Genomic DNA, 12222 nt, shown 5'->3' on the forward strand with positions numbered 1-12222 from the left:
CTCTTAATTTTAAAACCTGCTTATTTCCATAATTGGATTAAATTAAAGGTTTTGATTGAGTCATTGAACTTTGGCCAATGTTCTCTAACAAATTTAGTGTTTGGGGGATTGGAGAGTCTTCACAGAGATGGAAATAAGTAAGCCAATCTGTGCCTGGGCCTCTGATGGCTATATGTTTCCATGAATGAAAAAAAAAAAAAACAAAACCCCAAACCAAAACACCAAGCAAAAACCTCGCAAACCAGCACCCCCCCCAACCCACCACAGTGGGGAAAAAAAAAACAACCTACACTCTTCCTTCTGATGATCTAATATTAGAAAAGTTTTAGATCATTGCTAGCTGTAAAAATATTTTCCCTTGAGCTAAAGAATTTTGCCCTAACATCAGTCATCTTTATGGTAGTGCTTTTGTAAGTTCTGATTAAATAAGAGCAAGTACTGTTTAAGTAAGAGATCTTCTATTAAGTGAGTAAGTAAGAGATCTTTTATTAAGTCAGTATTTATTGTGGAAATATATAAAACAGAAAAAAATACAAGAACAATTGATATTAATGATAGACAAACCTTATGTGATACCCATTTTATTATTACAGTGAAATTTGGTACATCAAAGTTCCTTAAAATTTCTTTTATCAATTCCAATTTTAAGTCTTGTCTTTTTTGACTTGTGGCTATAATAAATATTTAATTGATGAAGATATCATATGGCACTTCATATTTATTAATTTAACTCTTTTCATAAAATTAAATTTTTTCTTAGAACACAGATTTTGTGAGCTTTTACTGGGGAAAGAATCCCACCACAAATTAACTAGTTAAAACTCAAATCATAAAACAGGGTACCCATACACATTTGCTGACAAGAATTTTTTAGAAGCATTAGACCTTGAATCCAGAAATTGTACATCATTCAGATTTCTCAACTGGTGGCTGAGACCCCTTGTTCACTGTCCAAAATCTCTCATATTGTTTTTGTCTTTACGACATCAAAACCTGTAAATGCTTTAAAATGATTAAATTTTTCAAAATGGACAATGTAAAAGTCTCAAAAGTGAGATTATTCAAGGAAACTTCATAGTGAAGATAAATCTTTGTGGCACTCTGGTGTAGATTTGTGTGCTGAAAGTTTCCATGTGTTTTCTATAGGTGGGGAACATTTATCTATAGGGGACTGCATTCAGCCTTTCCATTATTTTGAGAATAATAGTTGTGTATTAGGAGTATATCTTCCCCATTTTATCTGAGATTATACTTTCTCTAGAACCTATATTTTGACACTACACTTCTATGGTTTCTCAGATAAAATGTGTGCCTTGCTTAATTGTCTTGTATTTGGTTTATTTTTCAAGCATGAACATGCTTATTGATTTCACTGGGATTACTTTTGCATATAAGCTGAATGAATACAATTACAAATTTAACCAGCCAATACTAAGCCTTCTTTTCTGATATTGAAATTCCCGCCTATTCTGATCAATCTAATACAATGTCTCTTGATCAACCCCAGTGACTTTTTTTAGTGTGTGTTTATTTGGTGCTGTGGTGTTAGTATTACTGATACCATTAATGGGTAGAATACTGTAGAGTATTAACATGATGTGGCTTAACATCTTAAGATGGCATGACATCTTAACATGACATGGCTTAAAACTAATTATTTTAAAAATTTGAGTTACAGTATTTCAGACTACTAAATTTTCCCAGTCTTCAGTTTATTGCTGATAAGTGGAAAAAAGTATTAGAAATAAGTTATATCTGGCTATTGTCAGGTGAGATTATAATGTTAAAAAGGCTGTATGTGATTAAAAAAGAGTGGACTGTTCAAAAATCTGATTTAAGTACTGGTAAGAAAAACAGTGTAAGTGTTGACTAGTGACTGGTGAATGGGCTTGTCACAGTAAAACAAAAAAACAGCATAGGAAAAGAAAACTTGAGAGAATGCAAGACATGCAGAAACACGGTGAGAAGCACAGCTAACCTGTTTGGTAATAAAAACCCTGTAAGAATACATAAGACTTTTAGAGTATGTGCACAGATTTTATTATACATAGAACACAGCTGAAAGTACATAAGGTAGATGGTTGAACTAGAAAATACATTTCTTAAAGGTTGGATTTGATATTCTAACCACCAAGAGGATGTAATAAAAATGTACAGGCAGGTGCTAGTGAGACTGTTTTGAATCACAGTATGGTTGAGGTTGGAAGGTGCCTCTTGTCCAATCCCCCTGCTCAAGAAGTGTCATCTAGAGCCGGGTGTCCAGGACCATGTCCAGACAGGTTTTGACTGTCTCTGACGATGCAGACTCCACAACTTCTCTGGGCAACCTGTGCCAGTGCTCAGTCATATGTGCCTTTTAGAACAAATAATATGAAAAGTAGAGTTAAAATGCGTATTTTTTTTACAGTCGTTAAAGAGATGAATGACATTCATTTCAGTGTGTCCAATTTAGAAGTATTTAAGTTCATTAGTCAAATCTTAGACTTTAGTTCCATGAGCAGTTAATTAGCCTAAATGGGCCCTGCTGGTGTGGAAGGCAGTTCTACTCTGTTTGTCCCTGCCTGTTGAGTTTACGTTCCTTTCCTCATGCTGGCCTTATGACTACATGGCAAAATAGATTAAAGAAATTATCCAACTATAGGCTTACCTGGGGAGGGTGAGGAGGAATGAGGTTCATTTTCAGATGGCAGGAATGGGTGGACAGAATTAGGGGCTGTGTCTTCACACTTCAGCAGCTTCAATTTATGGTGTATTAAACTACTCATGAAATTTTTATTTAGAAGAGAAAAAAGGAAAAAAGAAGCACACAAAAAAAGTCAAAGGGATAAACACATAGCTCAGGATGAGAAAACAGGAAAACAAAGAACAAACATATGAAATAAAAATGTTTCAGCTTATTGTTCTTGAAACTGTTATATTGCAAACTTAAAATGTACATGAAGCAAATACTTAATTTTATTTTGTAACTTTTCTTTTTTATATTTTTAAGTATTTCAGATGCTTGCTTTCATACTTGATAACAGTCCAGGCTTTGACTCAGCATTGCAATAGAGGAATGTGGGTTCTCTCTCATATCTAAAACCAGGCATGACTGTCTTTTAAAACAAGTGGCTGTAAACTCATGAAGGATTTGTCAGTTAAATGAAAATATGTCACTGAAAAATAGCCAAAAAATTTCTAATCATAAAATGTACATTTTTATAGCATTATTTAAAACTATGTGAAATCAGAGAAATGGAATACTCAGGTGCATTAACTCTTCTTGTGTTTGATGTTCACACCATTGACTTTCAGCAGATGACTGGATAAAACTTTGAAAAATAGCCCACAACCAAAGCAGACAAAACCAACTAGCATTAGAGCTGTTTCCTTTTAAAATTATTAACTCAGTTTAAATTAACATCTGTCTTCATTTAATAAGCTGCCCAGGGGTTGCTGCAGTAAATATGGGCACATATTGACATATTCTTTTCATTCAGACATTCACTTACTCTTTTGTTAAGTATTTAATGAGTTCCTTACTGACATACATAAAGTCAGAACTTCAGGCTAGAAAACCTACATTAAAAATGGAGGAAAAAATACAGGTATTTTTAAGAGGCATTAATAAAATACCTTCTTCTGGATCATGACTGCCTCTTTCTTTTATACCTTTATAAAGCGTGCTAGTATACAATTAGGTTTTGTAGTTTGAGAGTTGTGATGCAAATTGCAGGGGAGAAATTGATCTGTTATGGGGCCCTAAGTATTACCATGTGCAATGCTGAACACTGTGTGATCAGGTACTCTTCACAACGAAAGACAAGTCAAAGAGTATAAAAGGAACAGGAGCTCTGGCAAAGCTGTAACAATGATTTTCTAGCCTGTAAGTGAGTCCCTGAAGGAAAACAGAGCTTAAATCTGAGAAAATTGTACTATACATGTATACATGATAAACATGAAACCGTCAAAAACAGTTTAAAATATAAAGGGAATATCCAAAAGCAACAAAATGGACAGATGCCTGTGCTGACCAGGAAGCAAAGAGCACTGGGGACTCCTGGTGCAGGACTTAATGCTGAGGTGGTCACAAACTGACTTGAAACAGAAGAAAACTGGGATGTGTTCAGTTACACTCCAGCAGTTGCAGCCAATGATACCTTCAGTCACCTTTGAAATAAAAAGAAAGTTAGAAATGAGTCATACTTAACTGAATCTATAGTAGAAAGATTTTACTTTTAAAAATATAAGTTAATTCTGCAATTTTCAAATAAAACAAACTAACTTTGAGTAAGTGAAAATAACAATGGATAATTACAGAGCCCAAACTATCTTGCTATGCAATGTCTTAGCTTTGAATGCTGAGGATCTATGAAGCAGGTGGCTGCATACAGCTGCCAAACATCATCTTAACTTCATTAGTAGTCAGTAAAGCAACATCAGAAAAGCAAGTTGCAGATGGCAACGAAAGAAAAGGCACATAAGAACTAACAAAGAGTCCCTGAGTATGTACCTTTACTTGCAAATAAAGCAATTTAGTGTAAATATCTTAATATATGTAGAGGCAAAAGATTGCTGCTGTGAATTAAGGTAGTTTTGAGTGGAGGTCTATTTCTGGGTAACACTAGTGAAAAACAGCTGCAAGTTTGCTTTCATTATGTGCACAAATGTAGTAGGAAAGATAATATTTATGATGAATTATAATCCTGTTTTGTTTAAATAGAGGATTGTTAGTTTCTCTCACACAGAGGACTTCTTTCTAGCTGAACTCCATTCTATTGCAATTTTAAAACTTTTTTTGTCTCTTCTCTTAGCAACTTGTTCCCTATTAAAGCCAGTTAATCTACTAAACCTGCTCTTCTTTGGATATGTTTAATGTGGCCCTTATTCCTCAACTCCATCATATATGCAGAAGGTGAATCCGGTCCCCCATGATGTGGCCAGTTCAAAGTTACATATGTGCTAGTTTGGCTGCCTTCTGGCTGCCTCTTCAGAATGGGTAGGAGCTGAGTTATAAATGCTTTTCCCTGAATGAGCCACAAACATTGGTCCAGCTTTTCTACCCAACCACAACTTGTAATCAACGTGTAGGAATTGTATAGCTTTGTCATCTCTACCTGTCAAATTTGGCTGAAATTGGCTGACCAGTCAAAGTTGGGGAGGTGATGTGGTGGAGAGGGTAAAGGAGCAGGAGTAAGATGATAACTACCAGTGCAATCATGCACATTAATAAATTTAACAAACTGGATGAAAGTCTCTGGTCTGTTCTGGTGGGCATTCTGTTCTATGGAGCACTCTATCAATGTTGGGGAAAAGAAGTGCCGTGAAGACCTAGTTACCAAACTTCACTGGAGAATGCTGGTAGAGGTTCTTCTAACAGCTGTTCTCCATGTCTTCATAGTAGTACAGTAGAAAAATCTGTGTGGTGACCTAACAGCAGCCTCTGAGAGGTCTGAGAAGGAGTCTACAGGGAGTGGCACAGTAGTGCCTTGGTGAAACTGCAGTGTAGCTGGGCAATAAAGATCAAGCTGCTGCAAAATAACATGGTTGCTCTTTAAGAATTTAAAATCCCTCAAGGCCAGCTCTGATAACATGACCATTACAGCTTTCATATGTCAGCAGTGTTGATTCAGTGAAGTCCTCGACCTTACAGGTGGGTCAAGATTTTCCCAAGGATGGGTCAAGGTCTTAAATGGGCATGGTTTCAGAATAGTTTGCTCAGAATAATCTCTCTTATAAAACTGGAATTTATTTGTAAGTGTCCCTTTATTCTGTCATCATCTGTGACTGTGTCAGTCAGTGATCCCTCTTCTGATATGTCACTTGAAGTTACCATTTTTCCACTGAACTGTCAAAGACAACAACAGCAGCTTGATCTCACATCCTGTGAATCATTATGAGTTAGTAAATCAAAAGCTAGCTTTGATAATTCTTGTCTTTTCCGCTTTTCAGGATAGTTGGATAATGGCATCATTGATACAAAAAGCAGCTATAACTGTGGTCTGCGATTCAAAAGTTAAATAAACTGCAGAATGACTACTAGCCTTTTAACTGATCAGCTTTTTCAAAAAGTTCTGTTAAATTACAAGAGAACCTTGATGCTTTTAAACTTTTGGGGTTTATACTCAGAATTTGTCCATACTTAAGTTTTTGTTTGCTCACTTAAGGTTCTGAGACTTAAAATATATTTACACCTGAATTTAGAGAACTGTTTATTTATATAATTTATATTAGGTGTAATCTTGATTAAAAGAATAATAATTTTGATAAAACCTAAAGTATTTATGAACTAGATTAAATTAGTTGACTTATTTCAGCTGGAAAATTGAGGTTAGAAAAATCTGAATGCTATAGAACATTATGAATGTCTCTTTCAGCTAACCAACATATAGGTGTTCTGATCATTACTCCAAATTATGTGAAAAATACTTTTTAAAAAAGTACATACATAAAATGTGGTTAGCATTTACTTAAAAATAGAGATAGCTCTTTTCCATGGCATAGATTTTATTGTAAGGAACAAACAGGAAAACATAAGGCAATATGTAATTGAAGTGTTTAGAATAGGTGAGTTTTCTTCAGTCCTTAACTACTTAATGTGACACTAATTTTTTCAGTCAATTTCAAAGGAGGCAGGAGGTAAAAAAAAAAAATATATGTACACAGATAGTGCTTGATTTCAGATTTCATTGCCTAGTTGGCCTTGGCCTTGATCTTTTACAGAAGATTTAACAGGAGGTGGCAAGAGGGATAGAAATGTAATCAGTTGGGCTATTACAGAGAAACAATGTGGCTAAGTACTTTCTTGGCAGTGTGTTGCTGTTTTTATCCATTCAGCAAATGTAGTTTATTTATACATCTGTCAATAAATACAAGGCAGCATCCAATAATGAGTACATCAGGGATTTAAGCTGGAGTGGATTGCTGTGTTTGACATAAAGGTCAGCCTTGGGAAAGGGGCTTGAAATTAACATTTCTTGAAAACTTTTTTCCTTCCACTGAGGCTATCTCTTAATTCCAGCAATTTTCTCTGTTTGATAAGCAGAGAGGGCATACATTTTGATTATATAAAGAAAGGAGGAGGTGATGAAACTTTAAAAAATTTCAACTGACATTGCATTCTGGTGATAAGAATGGGACTTTATGCAGCACAGAAGAGATTACCTGAAGTAGAATTGGGAAGCAAATTATATTTACAAAAGATGGCGTGATTTTCCTAATAGGTGTTCAAAACAGGCTATTCACTCACATTCTGCTGAGCTTGACTAGAAATAACTTCATTTCAAAAAGGACAAATCTGATTGAAGGTAAAAGCATTCCCCTCTCACAGATACTTGTCTAAAGGATTTGCATCAAATTTTCCTGATGGGAGCACAGTAGTATTTTATTCTGCATCTGCATGAACTGGTAATGTGGAAAATAAAAATACAAATCGTGTCCTTGATTGCTTCATGCTTCAACTACTTGAATTACTAGATTTATGTCTGCAATTATGGAAGAGATGTTGTAATATGATAGTTTGACAATAACTGTCACAATTATATTACCAAAATATAGATTCAAGTTATTCTTGAAGTTAAGAGTATTGAAATAACATTTTAAGGACCAGGCGTATCTTCCTGTGGTTTATCTTGTTTTTAATGTAGCCAGGGTATTTTTAAAGAACTATAGTATGTCTAAATGTTGTCAGTTATTAGTAGGATACACACATGTCAAAGATGTCATATGCTGCAAATTTCCATGAGCTATTATACAAGGCTGTTGCGAAATACCTTGTCATGGTAAGTATCAGCAAGAAGTACGTGTGTTACTTCTGAATCCATTACGTTTTTCTCCCTCTGTATAGATCTTGGAATTGGTGAAGGGCATGCATTACCAGCTGGCCTGTCAGAAGTACTTTGAGTTGACGCATGATGTAAGTAGCTACTAATTTTTGTTATAATATAATCACCATCTTTGTCTTGAGGAAGGCCTTGGAAATCATGCATGAAGTCCAGAGACTATTTGCAGTTTTCACATCCATCATTAGCTGTCTTGCCTTGTTAGTTTTCATTTCAATAATTTCAAATATTCTTTTGTAATTTTCTGCATTTATATATTGATTTTATTAATACCCTGAACATTACAAGATATATTAAAAGGTTATGCTTTCTTCCTGAAAATGTCAATATTGTGGAATTTTGTCTATTTCAAGCCATTTAACTTTTTCAATATCCATTTTTAAACCAATTGTGTTTTTTAACCCATTATGCAAGTTTGGTATTTTGAGATATATCTTAAAAAAATAAACAAAATGGGTCTAACAAGTTTAACTAAAACTCTAATCTTCCAGCATTTACATAGTTAATATTGTTAATTTTCACTTGATATTTTTTCATGTCTTTGGTCAGGTATGATTGGTTTTTAAATCAAGATAAACATTCTCAGAGCTTTCCCGTTTGCTTAATTGTAAGCTTCTTTAACATATTAAAGTAAGATCCTCCACAAAATTGTCAGATAGCGAATGGCTGCAGTCCATCTCCTATGTGATTCCTTGATTGAAAGAACCAGTTTTCACATTGGTTCTAGGTTCTTTGTTGTCAAGAAAAAACAGTGGAGCGCAGCCCATCTCATATGTTTGTTCTCTCCACAACTCAAAAAATTGAAACATCGCTTTCAAACATAAGAATATGGAACAGCCTTGCTAAAGATACGGATGAGGATTAGATGACACGCCCAGAGACATTTACCATTGACTTTTTTGTTCTCACTGGTTTTCACATTTGATTTAAATGGAAGTGTTTGTCTCCCTAAATTTCCAGCAATCCTATGTGTGAATGTATGGTAAAGGTATACCCTGAACCTGTATCCAGTGTTGTTTTGGCAACTGTAATTTGAGAGGAACACTTTGTCTTACAGTCTTAGAAAATAATAAAACAGGAAATTCAAAATTATATATAATTTGAAATTTAGATAGCGCATACCCTATGTAAGACTAAGTCAGTAGAAATAATATTTTGCCAAGATGTCTATAGACCCCAAGGTCAACATTCACCAGAGGATAAATCAGCAAAGCGCTGAAGATGTGTTGTGTTTTAGGAAAGCTGTCTTTCCAGTCTTCTGTGGCAAATTCCAGAAAGGCATTGTTTGTTTCAGTCTTTTCGTAATACAAATATCTGTCTTTGCTGCTTGCACTAGGAGTCATCTTTCTGCTTTGCTGTTGATAAGTGTCTTTCTTCAGTGAGAGAAAGCAGAATGCACAGAAAGGCACTTTCTGTAGTTTGAATGAAATATGCTTATGAGGGCAATTTCTTTAGAGAATTAAGCTGCTAAACTTGTTACGAGCCTGCTTGGAATGATTTTTCTGTCCTACAGCTATATGCTTTAGCAATATGGTTTTTTTTCATGGGGTGGTCAAAAGATATGTCTCTGAAGCCGGTGAAGCCTAATCAGACAACCAAACTCTTGCTTTCCTGTATATCACTAGCAGAGCTTTTCAGTGAAGGACATTTCTGAAGAATCAATCAGCATAACATTGATTGTTACTGTTTCTTCAAATAGGTGAACAATCTTAAGTAAAATTTTTGTAGAAATAATGGACTGGCTTACATGGAGAATTTCAGCTTCAATTATGTAAAAATTTTACCAAGAGGGTACTTCATATATGTTGGGCAGAGCTGATAGTGTTACCTATAATTCTTGAAAGTTACAGTCTGTATGTGGGTTATGTCTACTATGAATGACTTTGTAGTGGAGACTTGTTTAAGATTATGATGTTTTTCTAAGTTTACAGGGTCAATTGCACACTATGTCTACTTAAGGACTCTCTTTGCATTTCCTCCCTATCATCCTCTCAAGTTTCTACTGCATCTTATACTCATGCTGGCAGCAGCTTTGCTGTTGGCTTCAGTAGTCTAGTGCTTGGCACTAAGACCATGCTAATAGATCCATCTGGACTAGAGTGAGAATGTTTAGAACTATTTTTTTTGCGGGGGGGGGGGGGAGGGGGGGGTTGCACTTCAGTGCTGCTGGTTCAAATAGCACAGGTTACCTAAAAGCTGCTTCTCTGCATATTCCGTGTAAACTGGGCTTATTAACTTTAATGCTACACCTCTCCTGAACTTCGTTTCACTATCTCACAACCATAGAACAAAAGTAAACATCGTTTGTGTGGTCCAGCGCATTGTCTTCAGGCAGGAACTAATGTGTTAAGGAAATGTACATGTATTCAATCTGTTAAGTCTTTCAATAAGTGTGGGAAAGGAAAGCGCTACCTATAGTGCATGAATGGTTTTACCATATTTTTCAAGTTCTGGGATATCAGGGTATACTCTTTTTTGGGAAAGTTATTTTCTAAATAATAAAACCGTAATTTGATCGAGACAAGCTGTCCTATATATGTGAAGAAAATAAGGCCTTTGACTTGATAGAAGTATGACTGAATGGCCTGTAGGGTAGATATTTTCAAACATTATCATATTTTAATAAGAATCAAGCATAAACTTTGGTTATATGGTAACTAGAGTAAGCATTCAGTCAAACACTTGCAAAATACTAAAGTATCTTTCTTGATGGTCAAATTTGGATTTTAAGCCATATGGAAAGCACCATAACGGTTTGAAGTTCTAATATTTGTACTTGAGTTAATAATAAGCTATTTCATGTTGATTATCCCTTTTAGATAAGCTTTTATTTTGTACTAAACTGAGGACACAAAGCAATTTGTGTAAAGTGGAAATGACACACCCTGAAAATGTAAGCAGTGTAACCATAACCCAAAGTAAATGGTCACAGTAATGAGGAATGCCTTTCACGGTCACAATAGTGTCAAGATTTTATTTTACTTTAGTTGATAGAATTGGATGGCAACTCAAAATAGATAAAAATATTTCCAGACCAACAGTTTGGAGATCTTGGCTACATATATGCAGTCAAGTAAAAGAGATTGATATCAGCTATGAACTACTAGTAGGTTAAATAAATGTTCTTGTGACAGCTTGCCTGTAGAAATAATTAGTGCTTTGAAATCTGATAGTGTATAAATCCACTGTATAAATCTACTGTTTTAAGAGCCCGAGCATTATGAATAAATAAGAAAGCCTAACTGGCTAATGCCCATGTTAGTAAGTTGTATTCCAAAGCAACTAATGATGTTAATGTTGTTTGCATGAATATTGCTGTATTAGTTACTTGTTGCAGTTACAGCTGTAGCAGCTGATATTTGTATATTAATATTTATCTCTAAACATTTTATTGTTGTGTATTGATATTTTACAACCCTTGTGTATTTTTAAGGAGTAAATGAAATCTGACACATAGCAAACTTTCTGGTACAGAAGAATCACTTTTGAATGGTTTATTTTAAAACATATGCAAAACCCATTGTTCTTAGTTCTCTGTGATCAAATCACAAGAACACTGGACTTTTTTTTTTTTTTTTTTTAAAAAAAGGGGATGTGGTTAATTGATACCATTTACTGTAGCACCATGATTGCTCCACGTGGTTTTTCTGTAAGATCATCGATAGCATTATCAGCTGTCATTTTAAAAGTTCTTGGTTAAAACTCAAAGATACTATAGCTACAAAATGATTGCTTCAGGTTTTTCAAAACAATATTTGCTGTAGCAGAAATACAAAACTAGAAATTGTATGAAGGCCAGTATGTGCAAAATGTGTTGAATCCAAAAAAAGTCTTGTGTTAGTATCATCTACTAGATGGAATAAAGAGTTCTGTCCGAAGTGACAGGTCTTTTCACTCGGATCAATACATGCTATAAGCTTAAATTTTTGACTGCACAGAAAATACATTTTTCTTTGGGCATAGTGGATTCCAGATGGATTTACAGGTCTGAAAGGATAAAGCTGTTAGAGAAATCTAGTTTCTCTATTTCTGGTAGTAAGTTTCAGGTAACTCACAGCTAAGTTAATGATGCAGCTTTTAAAATTGATGTGCTTTTATCTGTATTACCTAAAAGCACTGTAAAACTTACATAAAGTAACATGAGCAGTCTAACATAAAAAAGCCAGGAAATGTGTGTATGCTTCACCTCCATTTTTGTGGTCAAATTTCTTGTGTATTTCCAGCTAAAGCAGAATATTTTTACTCAGAGAACCTTCTTGGAAATTACACAGAACAGAATTGTTTATGTATCACCATGTCACAAATGAAGATGATGATGATGATGAACAAAACTTCACCTTTCTCTCTTCAGGCTCTCAAAAAAAGACGATAAAATGAATGGGCAGAATTATTTTAATTAAAA

General features: G+C 34.7%; 1 protein-coding gene across 2 annotated transcripts in view; it reads left to right on the plus strand.

Annotated features, from left to right (window-relative positions):
* The window catches only part of PRIM2 (DNA primase subunit 2), a 136340-nt gene that overhangs the window by 121666 nt on the left and 2452 nt on the right, over window positions 1–12222 (plus strand). For both annotated transcript variants that reach the window (XM_072855233.1, XM_072855232.1), the window contains exon 13: window positions 7826–7894. In XM_072855233.1, coding sequence (XP_072711334.1) covers window positions 7826–7894 — 69 coding nt within the window. The remainder of the gene's footprint in view (window positions 1–7825; window positions 7895–12222) is intronic.

Source organism: Ciconia boyciana, chromosome 3, assembly GCF_034638445.1.
Source record: "Ciconia boyciana chromosome 3, ASM3463844v1, whole genome shotgun sequence".
NCBI lineage: Eukaryota > Metazoa > Chordata > Aves > Ciconiiformes > Ciconiidae > Ciconia > Ciconia boyciana.